Source organism: Mustela erminea, chromosome 1 (assembly GCF_009829155.1).
Source record: "Mustela erminea isolate mMusErm1 chromosome 1, mMusErm1.Pri, whole genome shotgun sequence".
NCBI lineage: Eukaryota > Metazoa > Chordata > Mammalia > Carnivora > Mustelidae > Mustela > Mustela erminea.
The window spans coordinates 124,326,453-124,347,882 of NC_045614.1; the positions used below are offsets into that span (position 1 = coordinate 124,326,453).

Below are 21,430 nucleotides of genomic sequence, written 5' to 3' on the forward strand. Positions count from 1 at the left end.
CTGATTTTAAACCTTTCACTCTTAGGTATTCAAAACCTGTGTGATGAGAGAGGTTTGGCTTTAAATAATGGTATGGTTAGTGATTTTCATCTGAGCTCTATTATCGTTGAGCATGATGGGTCAGTCATTTGGGCTTTGGGGTTCCAGTACTTGCTTTATCACTTTGAACTTTATGATCCTGGGCAAGGCATTTAACTTCTTTAAGCCACAAATGAGCATAAAATATGTGTAATACCTGCTTTTCCTATTTTACAGGTCCTTTCGAGATTCAAACTGGTGAAAGTTCAAGTGGTCATAAACTGCAAAGCATTGCACAAAAGAGTATTGTGATTTTTATTATTTATTACATGTTTTATATAGTATGCATTAATTTATTATAATCGCATTCTGCATAGACACAAATGCAAGTATTTAATCTTAATTTATTATAATCATTATCTGAAGCTCGCCCTTCAGACATCTGTAGATATCCATAAAAATCATTTGCTTTGTATCTTTTGGATTTATATGCCATTTAGGAAACAGTTTTCAAAGGTCACATCTAATTTGCTGCTTCCCGCACTTTACCTAAAGCAGAAGATTACCCCAACTTGTGGCTTATCCTGCGTAACTAACACACTTGTGAAGTCAGGCCGAAGGCATGAGTGGGCCAGCTCTAAACTGTCATATAGCAGAAGGGAGTTTGGGAGGTTTTGCTGTGAAGTCTCATTCTTTTGTGCTGCCTTTAGTCAGCTGCTGTTTGGAACACTCAAATGGAAACAAATGCTTCTTGTCCTGGCCATCAAGGGAGGCTTTTAGCAGCTCGAGGAGCCTCATGAAGGATATTTATTTATGACCAGCTGTACATGGGGCACGGGCAAAAAATTTTGATCCCCAAGACTCAGACCTTGTCTGCCCCAAGGAGCCCACAATTAGTTACTGCTATTATAGATAACAGAAATGCGAATAAAAAAGAACACAAAGTAATTTTTTAAAGTCTCACTTCAACAGTCATGGGTGTGTGTATGGAGAAGAGTGAGATAGGAACAGGCCCAAGGAAGAGGTGTTCCCAGAGAGAGAAATGCACTGGTGAGGAAGAGCTAGAGGAAAGGGGATGTGGGCGGGTGCCTCTTCAGCCCGAGTGGTCAGGGCCAGACTGTGCTAGAGCAGCTGATCCTGGGTGAGTCATGTATCCTATCCTTTCCAGGCCTGAGTTTCCCTTTGTGTGATAGACTAAATGTTCATTCCAGATATAAAATCTTCCAGTTTCCTGATGCAGGTTCAAAACTATATTGACTTGAATGTCAGTTGAGGGTGGCAGTTAAGGGTTCTGGAACTGGTATGTTTGGTTCAAATCCAGCCCCCCACTTCTTGCCTGTGTGACCTTGGGTGATTCCCTGGACTGCAATGGGTCTGAGACTCCCCCAACACTGGGAACAGAGGCAGAGAGCAGATATCAGTACATGTGAGCCATTGTTCACCTTGATGTACCCTGACAAGATGTAGGAGGCTTTCGGAGCTAGGCAAGCGCATTGGCAATGTAGAACTATTTGTCTTCTGGGTCATAGTGAAAAATAAGCAAAAAGTTTTAGCAACTGGAAAGAGACATGCTCCCCCAGATTGTATTGCAACCATGGGAGTGTAAGAACAAAGTGAAGGTTTTAGGGTGGAAGGTGTTAAGGAAGGTTAAGGTGTCAGATCCCGCAGTTCTAGGTTACCTAGCTAACTGAATGGCAGTGAGATCCTCCTCAGGTGTGCTTTGTGGCTTCTAATGAAATCCTTAGATAGGAGGCTAAACCAATTTGAAATTTTGTAATAGAGCAATCTCATCAGAGAATCCTGCTGTTACATAATTATATTTGCGTTTTCCAGGTTGGCAAAATAATTCTCTCCAGTTCTTTGCTGTATGGAGAGGTGCCCCTATGCTCCAAACTGAACTCTTTTGGTCCATGCCTACTCTCAGAGTGTGAGATGAAAGATTTTTTTTTTAAATAAAAATAATACTGAGTGAAAAAAATAAGAGAGGAAGGACAGGTATAGAAAGGGTCCCTAAGCAGATGGGGATCTCCCAAATGCCTGAGCGAGGCTTCTGCCAATTCAGGACCTCGGGAGAGAGGGGACAAACAGTAAGTAATGTGGACTTATTCCTCATGTGCAAGTTTTCACCTCTATTATCTCATAACTGGGGCCCAGAGTACTTAGGAAGCTTGCCCAGGTCATGTAGTTAATAAATGGTAGAGCTGGGACCTGTCTCACTGCGAAGTCTGTGCTCTTTCTTCTCAGTCATTTTTCCTTAACCCTTTCTGCCCTTGTTCAAAGAATTTCAAGGCAGGAATAATGAAAACTGATTCTTCAGAGCCTTTTCTTCTGAGGAAGCCTTGAAGATGGGGTTTATGTCAGTTAAAGAGTTCTGCTACTTTGAAGTCTTTCTATATCGCTCAGTTTAGGAACATGTAGCTGGTGCTTTTGCCTGGCTCTTCAAGCTGGTGTAGCAAGACTACACTCTATGACAGGCTAAAATGCTATGAAGTCCTGACATAAGCAAATAAAAAGAGGCAACATTATGAGCACTTAATAAATTCTGAGCTTTATGATAGGTTTCCTTTAAGAAGCACTATAAAGTAGATATTATGAACTCTCCAATTTCATAGGCAAAGAAACTGAGGCAGACAGAGGTTTGGTGAATTGCTCAGAATCACCCAACTAAAGCATATCAGAAACAGGATTGAACCTCGGCCAACTGACCTCATAGTACACACCATTAAACACTGCTATGCTGTGAATGAGTAGGGGAAGGGGAGGGGTGAAGTAGAGGCAGCGGAGTGCTGTCCGTGGGATGGGGGGGCTAGGAAGTGGGGAAACCCTGATTTATAGCAATTATTGATTTCTATTATGTAAATATTCCCAACACGGCCAGTTTCAAGCTACTGACCTGATGTCAGCTGACTTGTAGATTAAGAGCTGGTTACAGCACATCACTGAAGGGCATTGCCTAAGAGACTAGCTGATAAAGAGAAAAATAAACTTAGGCAAGTTATGCCTGAATACGCTTGATTCTAGTGAACTGGAAAGTATGAGGGGTGAGGAGGTGAGAAATGAGGTTGGCACGTAGAGTGAGATCAGAGCATGCCACGTTCAGATTTTTCTCTGTAGGAACTTAGACGTCAGTGGACATTTTTTTAACAGCCAGGTAATGATTGGCTTTTCAAGGTTAGCACTCTAACAGCAGTATGCAGCAGGTAATAGAAAAGGAGCTCTCTAGAATTCAAGTTAGTAGGCAAATACAGGAAATAATGAGCATCTAATCAAGTCAGCAGTGTGAGTTGGGGTAAAGACTGGAAGTGGAACAAGGCTCAGAAAACGTTGGCAGGTGGAATTGATGTGAATTGATGATTGGATATCACATGAGAGAAGAGAGAAGCGTAAGAAATTATGAAGGTGTCTAGCTTGGAAGCTAGATTTATGGTTAGATTATTAATTGAGAGTTTAATGGGGTTGCTGAGTCAAAGGTGGAGAAGAAGAGTAGAACATGTTAATTTTGATGAGCTTATAGGCCAGATCCTGGAGATGGTTGGAAATGTAGATCTGGAGCTTAAGAATGGTAGATCAGGGACTGAGAAAACAATTTAGAAGTCTTTAGTATATGGATAGACGTCAGAGCCTTTAATTTGATAATCTGTTGGTAAGCACTTCCCATCTGCTGGACATTGAGCCATAATAGTACATTGACTTGCTTAAGGAAAGCAGGAGTTGTAAAGCTGAATATAATAAAAATGCAGCCTTGGGGAACACTGTCACTTAAAGGGCCAGTGGACAGGAGAGGGAGAAACAATCAATAAAAGAGCCCCTTCACCCTTCAAGGAGTTAATATTAGTATGGCAAAAGAGGTAAGATATTGGAGAAGTTAAAGGAGGAGAGAGTTTTAAGGAAGAGCAAATTATTGTTAAATACCCACAGAGAAGCCAAGTAGGTCATTGGTGTGGGCAGTAGGGGTCGTGGGGTCATTGGTGAACCTAATAAGGCTTTTATCAGAGGTATGGGGCTGGGAGCCAAGTTGTAATGAGTTGCCTTGCAAGAGAGCAAGCAGTCTTTGAAAAGGCGCTGTCTTCTTTAGGGTAAAGATAGAACTGGTCTCAACAGAAGTCAGCTTCTAGAGGTTCATCCAGCTTTCAACTTCTAGAGGTTCATCGCAGCTTCCTTCCCTGCCTACAGCAAGCTCACCTTCCATGGCCTCCCCGAGGGCCCACCCTTCCATCTCTTTCCCAGATCCTTTTTTCTTCCTCCAGGGTCTCAATTCACTTGTCTTTTTTTTTTTTTTTCCCCCCCTCCTGTGTAACTTTTCTCTCCCCTGTTCACAGCCTCTTTCCCTACATCCAGGCTCAAGTCTCTCTCATCTACAGCAAAACAAAACAGGTTTTCTTCACTCGCCCTCAGCTTATTACACTATAGCTTTCCTGATCTCTGCAGGGAAAGTACTCCTTCACCTTCTCTCTGTTTCTGTCCTTCTACTCCCTTTGCAAACCATTACAGTCTGTCTGGCTGCCAGTCCCATCTCTGTAACTAAACTGGCCTTACGAGGTTCACCAATACCCATGTTCACTGCCAATACCCATGACCTACTTGGCCTCTCTGTAGGCATTTAACAACTCGCTCTTTCTTGAAACTCTCTTCCCCCTCGACTTCTCCAGTCTCTTGGTTCTCTTGCTACGCTAATAATTAATTCTTCCTCATTCTTGAGGGGAGGCAGGGTAGAGTGATCTTTTAAAGATCGGTTCTTTCTCTTCTGCCTACTGTCTGCTTGAAGTGATGATGAGGTTTCAGTTTTTATTTTATTCAACTTTACAATTTCTGCTTTCCCTAAGCAAATTGACTTTCCCTCTCTAGTGGGATTTACTACGTAGCCTAAAGCTTTCCAGAAACAGTGCTCAGACAGTCCTGTCCTTTTATCAGGGTGGGGTTGATATGGAGATCCAGCCGGTCAGCAGGTGAAGGAATTATTTTTATCCTTGTAATCTGGGTGGGAATAAGAAAGAAGACTTCGATGCCTTTCTACCCTGTTAGAGGAAAGTGTTGTAAATATCTGTGAAGCGAAGTGTGGGTGGTGGGCAGAAGACTGAAGTGTGGAACAGCTGCCCCACAACCACAAATATCAGTGTGGAACTTGCAAATGGTGGTTCTCAGCCCAGATTTGGCATACAGACGTGTTTTTTTTTTGTCTGAAACTTAAAATAATAATAATAATAATAATAATAATGTGAATCAAAGCATTAAAATCAGAGGATTTTCCTTAGAAGTTAAAGTCTCAGAGAAAGTGCAAAGAACTGTGAAAGCTTGAGGAGAGATGGAAATTTGGGGAAAGGGAGGGAATCAGACAACATTTAAATTCTTGACCACTGAAGTTCTCAGTCCATCTTTTACCCACCCTTGCATTCTCATACCATGTAGCAGAGTCTTTACATAGAGTAGGTGCCTAATTAATACTGTTGAATTTTACTTGTCTGACCTTTGGAAGTTTCTTGCTGCAGACATTGTGGGTTTTTGTAGAAAAAAATTTCTGCATTAGTGAATCACATGTGATCTCTACAGTGGGCTTAAGTGTGAGTCTATAATTTATGTGGCAATAAAAAAATCTGCACTTAAAATATACTCAAACTTTACAGTATTTGAAAAATATGACCATAATTTTCATGCAGATATTCCATGATTTTTTTTTCCTGTAATAGGAGGGAAATAGACCAGAATCCAGATAGGAGAATTTAAAACCTGTTTGAAGGCAGGGGCGCCTGGGTGACTCAGTCGTTAAGCGTCTGCCTCTGGCTCAGGTCCAGATCCCAAGGTCCTGGAATCAAGCCCTGCACTGAGCCCCTGATCAGGTTCCCTGCTTGGAGGGGAGCCTGCTTCTCCCTTTTACACTCCCCGCACGAGCAGAGGGAGGGGCAGAGGGAGAGTGAGAAGCAGAATCCGTGCTAAGCAGGGAGCCCAATGACATGGGGCTCAGTCCCAGGACCCCCAGATCATGACCTGAGCTGAAGGCAGATACTTAACAAACTGAGCCACGCGGGCACCCTCAAATGAACTTTTTACAGGTAATTCTTTTCCTTCTGTTTAACCCATCCTAATTTCAGAACTTGGTAATTAGCATGGTCCTAAAAACAAATGTACATGAGAAAAACGATAGTCTCATCTTCCCTAGAAATACTGGACTGTCTGTCCCTGGGCTCACATTTCTTTCTGCAATGACCTCCTGGATCAGGGGTATTTTAATAATAATAATAACAACCACCACCACCACCAACAACAACAACTCATATAAGGTTTAGTATATGCCAGGTGCTATTCTAGGCATTTTTACCTTCTTTAAGCTTCACAACAATCTTTTGAAGTAGTTGGTATTATTATTTCTGTTTTATAGATGAGAAATCAAGACACTCAGAGGTTTACTATTTGCCCAAGATCCTACCCCTGGTAAGTCAGGGAGCCGGGCTTTTCACTTAGGCACCCTAGGGCTGGAAGTCTGTGCTGTTGACGTTGGCACTATATGTGACTCTTAGGTCAAGCCTTTTACTTCCACCCTCCCCTCTGCCTTCACTTCCCTTATGTGCATGATCTTCCCGTGGGTCTCTGAATTACACCACTTGCCCGGCACTTTTACATCTTGGTTTCCAGCCCTTTTCTTTGCTTCCCATCCTTCATCTTCCGTTAAGCCACAATTTAGGCTAGAAGCCGTACTGAATTTCATCCCAGGAAGAACAAGCAGAAGTAATCAGCCACAGCAACTTCTTTCAAGATATGTCTCCAAAGGCAAAGGAAACAAAAGCGAAAATGAACTTTGGGGACTTCATCAAGATCGAAGCTTCTGCACAGCAAAGGGAACAGTCAACAAAACAAAGAGGCAACCTACGGAATGGGAGAAGATATTTGCAAGTGACAGTAAAGACAAAAGGCTGATATCCAGGATCTATAAAGAACTTCTTAATCTCAACACATACAAAACAGATAATCATGTCAAAAACTGGGCAAAAGACATGAACAGACGCTTCTCCAATGAAGACATACAAATGGCTATCAGACACATGAAAAAATGTTCATCATCACTAGCCATCAGGGAGATTCAAATTAAAACCACATAGAGATACCACCTTACACCAGTTAGAATGGCCAAAATTAGCAAGACAGGAAAAAACGTGTGTTGGAGAGGATGTGAAGAAAGGGGAACCCTCTTCACATGGTGGGAATGCAAGTTGGTGCAGCCAGTTTGGAGAACTGTGTGGAGATTCCTTAAGAAATTAAAAATAGAACTTCCCTATGACCCTGCAATTGCACTCCTGGCTATTTACCCCAAAGATACAGATGTAGTGAAAAGAAGGTCCATCTGTACCCCCAATGTTTATAGCAGCAATGGCCACGGTCGCCAAACTGTGGAAAGAACCAAGATGCCCTTCAACGGACGAATGGATAAGGAAGATGTGGTCCATATACACTATAGAATATTATGCCTCCATCAGAAAGGATGAATACCCAACTTCTGTATCAACATGGATGGGACTGGAAGAGATTATGCTGAGTGAAATAAATCAAGCAGAGAGTCAATTATCATATGGTTTCACCTATTTGTGGAGCATAACAAATAACACAGAGGACATAGGGAAATGGAGAGGAGAAGGGAGTTGAGGGAAATTGGGGTGGGGGAGACAAACCATGAGAGACTGTGGACTATGAAAAACAATCTGAGGGTTCTGGAGGGGCGGGGGGTGGGAGATTGGGGGAACCAGGTAGTGGATATTATGGAGGGCACGTATTGCATGGAGCACTGGGTATGGTGCATAAACAATGAATTCTGTTACACTGAAAAGAAATTAAAAACAAAAAAAAACAAAAAAGGAGAATTAATTCCTTCCTTCTCTGGGCTCCTGGGCTCCTGCAGCCTTTTGTCTATCTCCCTGACTGCTTGTGTTACTTAGTTCACAGACATGAGCTATTCATTTGCAGCCCTTGTGTCTCGTCTGCTCTGGAGAGTGTCTCTTTCTCCCCCGTCAGCCTCCCTGACTTCCTAATTTACATGTTGAGTGAGTTAACAGAAAACAACCCCATTCACAAACATAACAACTAACGTGTATATTGATTAAACAACTAGTAGGGCTTCTGCTTTGCTTCCCTTGATTGTTGTTTGTCCTTCCATCTTTGGCCATCATGCCTGGGTAGGGAGCCAGTGGCTCACCTTTTTTGTTGTGTCTGGTTCTACCGTGGTGTAGTGGGTACCCTCATCCCTTCCATGTCCTCAGGTAGAATTTCTCCCCTAGATCCTGGAATGGTTATGGAGGCAAGTTTTAAGACCTATATCACTGCCCTAGGGTACTTCAACTGGTCAATTCTCAACCTATGAGGCTCCAAAAACTTGGCCTGCTTCTCTGTGCTACTGGAGTTTTCCAGCTACTTCTAAAGAGATTTTGGGAAACTTTCTCAACTCAAGAATGTTTTGGGGGGTGGATCTGAATCCCACTTCACAAACTCAAGGATGCAAGAAATAAAACGTCATTTTGAGTCTACCTTTTTTTTTTAACAAAAATTTATTTATTTTACAGAGAGAGAGAGATCACAAGTAGGCAGAGAGGCAGGCAAAGAGAGGAGGAATCAGGCTCCCTGCCGAGCAGAGAGCCCCATGCGGGGCTCGATCCCAGGACCCTGAGACCAGGACCCGAGCCAAAGGCAGAGGCCTAACCCACTGAGCCACCCAGGTGCCCCTGAGTCTACCTTTTTAAGGTAGAACTTCATGCCTGTAAATTTAGGTATTCCCCCTAAGTGCTATTTACTTTTAGGTTTCAGAGGGTCTTACAAAATGTTGAGGCATAATGAATGGGGAGGCCATCTGGGTACTCATCCTTGGCTCACATCATTGTTCTATGCAGACTTTGGTGTTTGAGTCCCGTGCATTGCCCTGGAGTATCCTTTGTTCTAATTTATAAGAACCCTCAGGTTCATTAGTGCTCTCCTCTATCCTCATTGGACCCTTGAGAGCATATAGTGGACCACGGCTAACAGAAAGGTGTTCTCAAGTCCATCTCTAAGACACTCATGCAGCCCTTCCTTGCCACTTTTATCCCTTTATTGGAGTATGGAATCGTTCAGCTGCTCCTGCACTAGTGGAAGCCCAAGGAACACTCTGAGGCCATTTGAGGCACCATCGTCTTAAATATATCTTGCAGCCACTCTTCCCTAGGGTCTGGCCTCCTTTCGAGGTTCTGTCTGGGCGTAGGGCATATATCCACTGCTCTCAGATTCCTCAGATTATCCGGGGGCTGCTGTGTGTCTCAGGGATCTCTTCCAATATCAACCCACACATTCCTCATTTCATCTCCACCCTTTGTCCTCCCCTCTCCCACTTCCTAGTCTGGAGAATGATCTTCCGTTCTAGGAGACTGCTTACTCATCATGTGATCTTCTAAATCAATGCCTGTTTTTTAATTCTCCCAAGGATATAGGCTTTGAAAATTAAAAGTATAAAGTCACTCCCTACTTCTTTGCTATTTGTTCTCATACCTTTCCCTGAAGTAACAACTACAGAAAGATTCGGAAGGGAGGGGAGCAGTGAGAAGAGCTAATATTGGGGAGAAGAGAAAAAGTACTGGAGAAAAAAAGTTAGATAATATTTACAATTTTATCATGCCACATGATATCACATGCACATGCGAGAGTCATCCCATACTGAATAGGTCTACCCTACCCTAGCCCTGTAGGTGCTCGGACAGGGAGACGTGTTATTAACAATAGTAATAGTAAGAGTGGTTGGTGACAGATTACTGTTGGAGTGTCTCTGTTTTCAAATTTTGAAATAATCTTGGCATTCTCTGGAAGGTAACTATTTTTCATTCTCTGATTTATCAGTGCAATTCCAAACATGAGCCCAACTTTATTTTAGCATCTGTCTGACCCTATCTTACTCCTATCTGCTTACTGTCTTTCCCATTTAAACTGTCCCTTCTTGGGGCGCCTGGGTGGCTCAGTGGGTTAAGCTGCTGCCTTCGGCTCAGGTCATGATCTCAGGGCCCTGGGATCGAGTCCCACATCGGGCTCTCTGCTCAGCAGGGAGCCTGCTTCCTCCTTCTCTCTGCCTGCCTCTCTGCCTACTTCTGATCTCGCTCTGTCAAATAAATAAATAAAATCTTTAAAAAAAAATAAAAATAAAAAAAATAAACTGTCCCTTCTTGAGTCAACCCTTCTGCTCCTTGCCGCCCCCCCACCCCACCCTGCAGCATTGTGAGGAATGCCAGTAGTTGTTCAGAACTTCCATTAGTGCGAATGATGGTAAGCTGACACGGGGGAGGTATTTTGGGAAAAGCATAGACAAACAGAGTCGAGGCTTCATGCACTCAGAGCGCATGCAGTGCATAAAGGAAACCTGTGTAAAATGATCAATCTTCTCTAATCTGGCTTGTAAAGACAATTCACCTGTTTTACAGCTTTCCTGTAGTCGAAGAAACTCACATATACTTTGTCTTAAGTATTCAGAAGTCTTCATTTAACTTAAAAAAAAATAGTCCAGAAAGTAACACAGCCACGCCTGGGATTGCTTTGTAAACATTCATTATTTCATGCCTATCAAGCCTCCTGTTCTGTGAGAAATGGAATGGATCCTGTGTGTTCTTGGTTAATTGATAACGATATTGACAAGGATTTGTGTGTAAACTCTAGAAATGAATGCTTAATGAATGCAGTGATTCTTAGCTATGTCCTGGCAGAAATCAATATTCCCCAAGAAAGCTGACATTTTACCATGAAACTCAAATAATGATTGCCTTTTCCGGATTCGCCAAAAACCTTAATTTAATGGTTTGAAGTCTACGTGTGTGTGAATTTATTTCATAGCACACACATTTATTCATAGCAAGCACACTATTAGTTTTAACTTTTTCAGTAAATTTGCGCAATTGATGGATATAGAAATTGAATTATTTTATTAATGTTTATTTGCTGCTTATATTGCCAAAAACAAATATTAATGAAATTTCTGGAGTAGCTTTTCATGGTTAAATTAATTGCCTGTTGTTTCTGTTTTTCATGAACATGGCAAATATAAATGCAGTGTTTTCCTAGTCTTTTCATGGCTGGGCATGCATATACAATAATAATATCTTATATGGGACACTGGGGTAAGGTGCTCTCATGAGCTTGGCTCCCCAGGGGTGAGGGGATCAGAATTACAGCACATCAGTGTGCCGCAGGCCCTTACTGGGAAGCTGTATTATGCTGTATCAAAGACTTTTTATAGTCCTGATTTCTGCTACTAGTAACATTGTTTCCTTGACCTTATGATGGCATTCCCTATTTCACTAATCATCAGTGTTCTGTTTCATATTTTCCAGAAGGGCACTGTTACTCTCTACCCTAGGTTGGAGAGCCACTAGGAGATACAGTATCTAAATTCATGCCCCTGTGCCAGGAAAGTTTCCAGTCATTCTTTAACACTTGTGAGCCTCTCTGTTGGACTAGTTCCTGGCTACCTGATGGGTTCCAGTTCTCTGGATTTGAAACATGGCCATTAAGCCTTACAGGGAGGTCAGTTTTATAAGTATTTGCAACAGGAGGACCTTGTATAAGATGTGGAAAGAAGGGAGTACACTCTATAGGGTCTTTGCTGGGTAGGTGACTTGGGTCTCTTCTCTCTTTGTTCCTTCTCCAACTAGATAACTTCCTGCAGTCAGTTAATGCAGAGCTCAGTGCCCTTGGGTTTAAAGAGGAAGTGATGGCAGAGTGTTTATTCCTTGCACATTTCTGTAAAGCTCCTGTAATGTCTGAGGTGTTCTGCTTCTCAACATTGGGGCCAGAGTTTCCTGTGCTCCTGGCCTCTCGTACACTCATTTCTTTCCTCACTCTCAAAACAACAGACATGCTGTAGTTAAGTCATGCTTGTAGTTAGAGTAAATATGAAATTTCCATATCTTTTATTTGCATCTAAATAAAGTATTCTTCCTGTATTCTTAGTGTGTTATTAGAACTGTGATGTGCTGATTGAGAGGGGGAAATAAAGGACTAAAACCTAAAATTCACAAGTCCCAGAATTACCACTTAGCCAGCTCAATGCTCACATTTGTTTAATTTCTAAGTCTTCTTGATAAAATGGGAATGATGGGACCTGTCCAATGTCCCTCTCCAAGCTGATCCAAAAAATACAATCTCCTGTAGGAAAATACTTTGCAAACGCTTTGCAAACAAATCCAATTTGTTATTGGATTGAAAGTGGCCAGTGAGTCCTAAAGAGAATTGGCAGATGCTTGTAATAATTTAGACACCAGGAGTTGGTGAGGGTATGACAAAGCTGACTCGTGTTCTCCCTCTGTGTTCCTTCCCTCACCCTGCAGAGCAACCTGATACACTCCCTGGGCCTGAGCCATCACCTGCTTGCACTGAATTTTATCATCATTTCTTTTGGCAAGAAAAGCGCATGGTCATCGGCTCAGGTGAAGGTGACCGACACTGACTTTGACGGGGTGGAAGTCAGAGTGTTTGAGGGCTCCCCGAAGCCAGAAGAACCTTTGAAACGCAGCATTATCTACATCCATGGAGGAGGCTGGGCTTTGGCCAGTGCAAGTATGTCCTTGTCACCTCCGGGGCTCTGGGGACTGTGGTTGGCCCTGGGAGAGATGTGCGATTGAGCTTGACTTCCTTGTTGGGTAAGGAGAGGAGGACCGTTTGATTTGGTTCCCTTGAATAGTCTCAGTTGCTGCTATTATCCCAGCAGAATTATTCACAGGGTCTCCTTTTCACACTTGAAAATGTTCTGTCTTGGATGATTAACTATATGATTTCCCTACGTAAAACTTTTGCCCATTTGTTTATTGCTTGTTAATTTGGGCAGACTCTTTTGAAAATAGGTCCTGTGACCTGAATCATAGGCTAACTTAAGTGAATTGCTGACAGAAGCTTTTGGCACCAAAACAAGTCAGAGTTTCACTGGGACAGAATATGAGGAAATGATCTGCAGCTCTTTTGCTGACTTGTGTTTTGAAGATAATTTTCTATGAAGTAGGACCAGTACTTCAGAATATCCATGTTAACTCATCCACATTTTACCTTCTTATGAAACCAAAGATGAAAATATAAAAGGTGCATTAAAAGGAAACAATGTTGCAAAATTCAAGAATGTTCTTTTTGGTGTTTGATCATGAGCAGAACACATTGAAAATGGCAGGCAGCCAAGTGGAACAGCCTAGCAGAAAGCATACCAAGGAGGTAGTAAGGGCCTGTAATTATCACGGAGCTACTTTCTCATCTTCAGCCCAAAGCTACTGGCATCCCCTATGATTTCTGTTTTTTGTTTTTGGGGTTTTTTAAAGTTTTATTCATTTGAGTATACTTCACGGGGGCTCGAACTCATGAACTGAGATCAGAAGTCACATGCTCTTACAACTGAGCCAGCCAGGTACCCTGGCATCTCCTAGGCTTAAAGGTAATGACAACTTGTTTGAGCTTGTTTGTGGGTTTTGTTTATTTGTTTGTTTGTTTTAATATAGACTCCACACCCAACGTGAAGCCTGATGCAGGGCTTGAACTCACCACCCTGAGATCAAGACCTGAGCTGAAATCAAGTCTGATGCTCAAGTGACTGAGCCACCCATGCATCCCTTTTTCTGTGTTTTTAAATAGCATTTTTTTAATGTGGCAAAGGCCAAAAAAGGATAACCTTTCTAGTAATCCCATTTCATATTCATTATTGATTCTTTTATTCATGGTTCGGTTCATGTTTTCAACAGTTGTTTATGGAATATGTAGGTTTGTCCAGGACTGAGGGGTTTTCTGGGGTTCAAGACTTCCAATATTCGAACAGTTATGTGCAAAACTGTATCTGTAGTTATACTAGTATGTGCTAGGGGATGAGGATACAGAAGTGAATAACAGAAATGATTGCATCTATAGTATTGGACACTTGCCAAGTGCGACATTCCACTAGAGGCCAAGAAGGGTAAGTACCAGGAATCACATGGATTACAAATCCACCTGGCCTCGTCTACCTGATTTTGACTGATCACTCCTGCCAGAGGAAGAGCTCGGGCTGGAGACACTATGCACGTGGCTATGTAGTTATTACAATTGTATTTGTCACTACATGTCTTTGGCTCCTCTTTCTAAGAAATGCTAAGACTTCCCAAAATTCTAATTTTTATATGTTGGCTTAAACAGAATATGCTGTTCTTCAAATTGGAAGAATGCAATTGAATTGCAGCAAATGAAGGCATTAAAACAAAAATTTTGTGGTTCCAAGGAGGAAACTGTTTATTTGCTGTGATTTTTGGAAAGGTGTACACTGAAAGAGCTATAAAATTGGAATTAATTTGGTGTATTTCATATAGTCTCTTATGAAATAAATGTCTAGTTACTTAAAAACACATTAAAAGGTAATCTAATGTGGATTTCCTGTTATTTTATACCAATTACATTTTATCAGAAACCAGATTTCATATTTGCTTCTGTATATGTAACCCTATAAATGAGACATAGGTTCACATTTGCTTTTTATTATTTTTATTATGAATAATTTAAGTCCAAGTCTAAAAGCAATCCACAATGAGCAGAATTTAAAAATGGACACTATTAAATAAGTTGTTTAGTACTGATTGTTCCTTTGTCTCTTTTAGAAATCCGGTATTATGATGAGCTCTGTACAGCAATGGCTGAAGAATTGAATGCTGTCATTGTCTCCATTGAGTAAGTTAATAATCCTAATCATAGAGGGGCACCTGGGTGGCTCAGTGGGTTAAGTGTGCTGGGCGTGGAACCTGCTTAAGATCTCTCTCCCTCTAACCCCACACCCGTCTACTGATTCCCTCTCCACGCCACCCCACCACTACCCGCCTGCCTCCGCGTGCTCACTCTCTCTCAAAAAGAAATAGGGGATGCCTGAGTGGTTCTGTCAGTTAAGCGTCTGCCTTAGGCTCCTGACATGATTTCAGGGTCCTGAGATGGAGTCCTGAGTCTGGCTCCTTGCTCAGTGGGGAGGCTGCTTTTCCCTCTGCCCCTCCCCCTGCTCATGCTCTCTCACTCTCTCATATAATGATTCTGATACAACTTGCAATTTCTTTTTTTAAATTTTTAAATTTTTATTATTTTTTTAAAGACTTTATTTATTTATTTGACAGAGAGAGATCACAAGTAGGCAGAGACGCAGGCAGAGAGAGAGAGAGAGAGAGGAGGAAGCAGGCTCCCCGCTCAGCAGAAAGCCCGATGCAGGGCTCAATCCCAGGACCCTGAGATCATGACCTGAGCCTAAGGCAGAGGCTTTAACCCACTGAGACACCCAGGTGCCCCCAACTTGCAATTTCTTGAACTAGCTTTCTAACACCTTGAATTATCTTTTTATCTTAGTTTTAAAAATTTCTGGAAAAGGAATTAACTGAAACAGAAAAATATGCAGTTATCTACAGCAAATTATTTTGTTTACTGCCTTTTAAAATTTAAAAACCGGGCACCTGGGTAGGGAGGGGCTCAGTCATTAAATGTCCGCCTTCATCTGGGGTCATGATCCCAGGGTCCTGTGATGGAGCCCCTCATTGGGCTGCCTGCTCAGCAGAAGGATCAGGCTCCCTGCTCAGTGGAAGCCTACTTCTCCCTCTCCCATCTTCCCCTGCTTGTATTTCCTCTCTCACTGTCTCTCTCTCTCTCTTTCTCTCTCTCTGTCAAATAAATAAATTCTTTAAAAAAAATTTAAAAATTTTAAAAACAAGTAAAATTTAAAAACCAATCCAGAGTTGGAAAAGTCATTCCCCTAGAGTTCTATTCTGTAACTCAGACCTTGTAAATAGAGTGTGTTCAACAAATCTCAGTCATCATTACTAATGGTATTCAGAAGAATATGAGTAAGATTTACTACAATGGTGGTGATGTCAAAAATACAAAATCCTGCTGCCTCTTCCGTGGCAGGCATTATGCGGGTGCTGGTACAATACATTGTTTCTCCTCCTTCAGATCCTAATTCAAATATCATCTTCCTGTTTCCCTTTTCTTCAAAACTGCCCTCAACCTCTGATAGACCATATATTCGACTTATTAGGTATTTATTGTACTGGGTTGAAATAGACAAAGTAAGTTCCACAGAGTCAGAAATTTTTGGGATTTTGGCCCATTTTGTTCATTGTTAATCGCTGGCCCCTGGGAACATCCCTGGCAGATAGTGAGCGTTCAACCAGTATTTATGGAACGAATGAATAGGAGTCTATCTTCATTCTCATATCAACTGTTCAAGATAAATGTTTTGATATTTTTCTCTTAGAGGAGGAAATGAGGTCACAAAGCCAGCCAGTTGTGTAAGTAGAGTGTGGCATTAAGCCCACGTCCTGAGGCCCCTATACTTTTGGACCCAGTGTCCAGCCAGTCCTGAAGGACACTGATAATGCCGAGCATCCATGCTCGAGCTTAACCGGCTCTCCTCTCCCCACTGCGTCCTCTCTGCCCGCTGTTCTGCTCATGGCTCTCCCGGTCTGTGGGTCTGTGCCCCTGCTTCAGACTGGAGATGTAAGGGAATCCTTTCTTCTACAGTCTCGGAAGGGTTGGTCTCCCAAGTCATCTAGGCAGCAGTGACCCTTGAACGTAAGACTTAGAGTCACCCAGAGCAGGGCTGCGGCTGCCTCCTGAGCAGATTTGCCTCCCAGACAGCTCGGGACAGCTTCTGGCCGGCCCTGGCCCCTCCGCCGGCCTCCCAGACCACCAGAGGGCCCGCGGCACAGTTTCATAATGCAGGAACCTTCACCGGAAGGCCGGCATCTCGCCTGGGCAGCCAGCCAGGACAGCAGGGTCTGCTGAAGTAGCTGGGCCCCATTGTGAAGCAAGGTCTCACAGCTCAGAGCTGCGGAACCAGCCTCTGAGACCTTCCAGTGGTTTCCTGCGTGGTTCCGGCTCCTCACAGGCCTGAGGACAGGAAGGACACTGTGCCGGCTTTACTTGGCACCTTGGAGAGTCTCCATACGGGCCTTACCATCCCGGGCTTCAGTGCAAGCAGTGGGCAGCATGTCTAAATTCCTCCTGTATGCCTGTCTCCACCTTGAGAATCTCTCTCAAGTAAAATAGGTGTTAAGACTAGGCTTCTCACACAACAGATAAGGATGGATAGGATGATTTTAAGAAGATTTCTTTTAAATATGGAAGGGACTACTTTCATCTTAACTTTCCATTCTGCCCCATCTCTGTGGTATGGTACCCCTAAGTTTATCACAGGGACATATCACTGTGGTAGGCAAGTACCATTTCCCAAGACTGCCTGACCTCAGCCACATCATTTAGTGCCATGTGCTAACTGGACTGAGGAGTCTGTCCTGTGCGTCTAGAATGTGAGCTACTGGGAAGGGGAATCCTGTCTTCTGTCCTCCAGTTCCCATCACCCAATACAAAACTTAGAACAAGTATGCTAAGTAAACATACTCTGAGTTAGGTTAGGGACTGCCAAGAACTGTCGCAAGAGTCAGTCTGGACAGTTGAGCTAAACGGGCTTCAGATACACGAAAGCACTAGACAGTTAGGGAGGATTAGCGCTCTAGCCCATGGAACTGGATGGTCCAACTGACAATTTATTTATCAACATGTGTGTAGAGCTCACAGCACTCGTCTTTGCAGAAATCAAGAGCTAACGTGGTTAGAATCAAGGCAAGTGGAGGGGGAGAGGAACCATGAAAGACTGTGAATACTGGGAAACAAACTGAGGGTTTTGGAGGGGGGGGGGTGTTGGTAAGCCTGGGGGTGGGTATTAAGGAGGGCACGGATTGCATGGAGCACTGGGTGTAGTGCATAAACAGTGAATCTTGGAACACTGAAAAAATTAAGTTAAATTAAAAAAAAAAAAAATCCAGGCTAGCTAGCCCATGAAGAGCCATATAACCAGTGCTGTAGTTGAGGCAGAGCCAACATCATGGGATCGTGTTTCTCTTGGAAAGTATACTCAGAGTTCTAACTTGGGAACATTATTTCCTCTCACTGCTCGTCTCTTTCCCCTTTCGTTTATTCCAGAAATATTTATTGAATTTCTGTTATGTGCCAGTTACTATGTTATACTCTGCTGACATCACAGCGTGAGACATACCTAATTCCTGCCCTCATGGAGTTACAGTCTAGATGAGAAAATAAACAATGAACAAATAATGCTAAATTGTGATAAGTGAGGTGAAGTTGAAGGCTACGTAGTACAGAGGCATCAAATAGGTAAGAGTTTACCTAGTTTGAAAGGTCAGAAAATTCATGTCTTAAAGAAAGTGGTGTTTGCATTGAGCTCCTAGGAATGAGCAGAATCTAGTTAGACAAAGTGGACTGACCATGGGAGTCCAGTGTGTGTAATGAGAGGGCTTGGAGGAAAGGGAGAAAGCAGAGAGCACGAAGGGAATGAAACACAAGAGAAGATAGTTGAACTTTCTGGTGATAACTAAGGAAAATAGGAAAGAGACGGAGATAATCTTGAGGCTCTTAGGAGGATGATAGACCCTTGGTTCTCCTGGAATCCCACCTTCTAGCAGGGAGCAGTGTGGAGACAATTGCTCCTTATCCATGAGGCCCACAGCAGTTGGGTGGTCGTGGCTTGGCTTAGCTTCCTATGGGTTATGGCCCTGGGGAGGCTTACGGCCTGAGGAAGCTGGTAGGCAAGGGCTGGGGTCAGCCCCAGGAATGGAATCACTCCCACGCAGCCAGTACCAAGAGCTGGCACGCCTCCATCCTTGTTGCTGGCTCATGCACAGTTCTGGGGACAGACCCAGCAACTAAGGTTGACAAAGGTCTCAAGTTCTCAAACTAGGCCACGCTCTGCTCAGTTGCTTTTATGACACCATGCTGTTTTTACATATTAATTGCCCAAAAAGTATTTGTTAAGTAAATGCAAAAGTTCATCTTATGCTACCTAAGATACACGGATGTATCATGTATCTTAGTCCTAAATCCTCATAAGTATAGTCCTCATTTATATAATCTAAGAAGGCTCTGTTTTGTATCCACAAACCTATTTTCATAAATTTTAATGCAGTTTAGCTGTAACATTGCACCCTTTTACATGTAGCTTATATAATAAGACACAGTGCCGGAACCATAAGACATAATAGGAAAAGAAGATTTCTTTTTCTTTTTTTTTTAAGATAAAATGCAAGATAATAGCAAAGTAGGCATGTTGAATTTTATTAAATTCTATTTAATAGATCTACTTAATTCTATAATTAAGTTCTACAAGGCATTTATGTTGCTTTTTAGGGTATGGAAAATGTGTTTTGCTTTTAATTAAATCCTTACTACACTCAAACTTTCTGTTTTATGTAAATGGAGATCTAGTCCCATTCTATCAAATATCAGGTGGTCTTAAAACTTTACAGAGCCGTAAAGAATGTTGCTAAAGTAGATGGAAGAGAAGCCGAAGAACTTTCCTGCATTTGCTGCTAACATAGCTATAAGCAATGGGATTTTTAGGCTTTTGTTGTTTTTATTTATTTTTTATTTTTTTAAAGATCTTATTTATTTGACAGAGAGAGACACAGCGAGATAGGGAACACAAGCAGGGGGAGTGGGAGAGGGGGAAGCAGGCTCCCTGCTGAGCAGGGAGCCCAGTGTGGGGCTTGATCTCAGGACCCTGGAATCATACCTGAGCAGAAGGCAGAAGCTCAAGGACTGAGCCACCCAGAAGCCCCCCTTCTGTTGTTTTTAATTCACAGAATTAGATGAGTGCAAGCTGACAATGTCACAGAGCTTTTAGCAGGCCCAGCACAACACGCATTTCAGCAAACAGTTGTAGGAATAAGGTCTCCAGAAAAACACAGAGTGAATGGTGACGCAGCTGTGACTTTCTCTCCATGCCTTTTTCTGCTCTTCTTCTGAGTCCTGAGCTGAGAAATCTTTGTGCATCCCTCTTACCTGGGCAGCCCTGGAAGGTGGGCAGACCAAATTCCTAAGCATCCTCCCCCAGTAAGGAAAGATTTGCTGAACACTTAGAGCCAACTTGAGCAAATCTAAAGACCCACATCACAAATAACTTAAAACTAGAGAAAGCTAATGTTGTGCTTCTTTTAAGAAGTAGCTTGTTTTATTTTCTTCCCTGTCATCGACTAATGAATCTCTCCTTTTTACACATATTCAGCTCATGTCTTCCCAGCTCTGTTTTCTAGTAATATGAAAAATCCATTGGCTTCTCTCCTGTGGTTTGGGTCTTCAAGAATTTCAGGGCAGCGGCGGGCGGGAGGACAAGGGGGACAGTCAGAGCTTTTACAACAAGTCTGTGTTGCAGCTTCAGAGAGCACCTGTGACTGCGAAGCACAGTGAGGGTGTGCAGCTCAGTGCCACCCACACCTGAGCTCCTGGAAGCTATGTTTAGCTCCTGAAGTCACACAAAGAAAGGAGGCCAGGAGGAGGAGGCACCAAGCCTCCTTGGGCTTCCAGACCCACTGGAGAGTGCTCGAACTCTGGGCCTACCCTTGACGTCAAAGGCAAATTTACATCTGAATGGAAGGAGGCTGTTTAGATCCAGGCCTAGAGCCCAGGGAGATCCCCGCTATGTACTAGAGAAGTCTCCCAAAGTCTTCAACCGTGCTCCAAGAATTACTTCACTTACACTGATCCCAGTGAATCACAGTTGTAGACTCAATCACTCCCAGGATTTTGGCAAACCACCTTGACCTCTGTCCTTTCTCTTGAATGCCCTTCTTACCCAATGGGCTAAGCCTTCGCCAATCTCAGCTCTCCTTTGCTTGAATGACCATCAAACCATCGCAGGGACTGTCGTCAAACTGTAGTATGTGGACTTTTCCTCCACTAGTAGAGGAAATAGAGGTGTCCTCAATGTCAGAGAGACTGTCAGAGATGTCAGAGAGATTACAGAGACTACTGTCAGAGAGACTTTGAGGACTCCAAGGAAGGACAGTGACTTTTCCTGGGCTCTCCAAAGGTTTCACGGAAGAAGCGGCATTTGAGATGAGACTTAAACGACAGGCACTTTGGATGAAGACTTCCTTGGGGAAGGGCACGGAGGATGGAGAGACCAAAGCACTGGGAATGGGAACAGGGAAATGTGTTCAGAGAACAGTGGCAGTTTGGCTAGACTCAGTGATATTTCCAAGTCTTGGCTGTGCCTTAGAATTATTGGGGGAATTTCCCTTCAAATACAGATATGCAAGGCTCCACCCCAATTGGAATGTTCTGTAGAGGGGCTCAAACCTCTCTGTGTTTTTGTAAAGCTCCCAAGATTATCCTGAGGTGCACACAGAGTTGAGAAACTTCGGAGCTATGCATAGAATGCAAGAAGTAGAGTTCCTGGAGATGTGCCTGGAGAGTGGGTGGGTTAGGAACAATTTCTTTTTTTATGTTTTTAAAGCCATATGGCTTATTACTTTTCTCACCACAGAAAGTGCTCTGTGACATATTTTATATGTAAAAGGTATAAAATTTTGTGTGGAAGGAAGAAAAGTATGTTATTAAAGATGTACCATGTTCCAGGCACTGTGACAGT

At 42.9% G+C, this 21,430-nt stretch overlaps 1 protein-coding gene across 1 annotated transcript in view; it reads left to right on the top strand.

Moving 5' to 3' along the window:
- Nucleotides 1–21,430, top strand: part of NCEH1 (neutral cholesterol ester hydrolase 1) — a 57,801-nt gene that overhangs the window by 26,225 nt on the left and 10,146 nt on the right. Inside the window, exons 2-3 of the mRNA XM_032341103.1 lie at nt 12,336–12,564; nt 14,610–14,679. Coding sequence (XP_032196994.1) covers nt 12,336–12,564; nt 14,610–14,679 — 299 coding nt within the window. The remainder of the gene's footprint in view (nt 1–12,335; nt 12,565–14,609; nt 14,680–21,430) is intronic.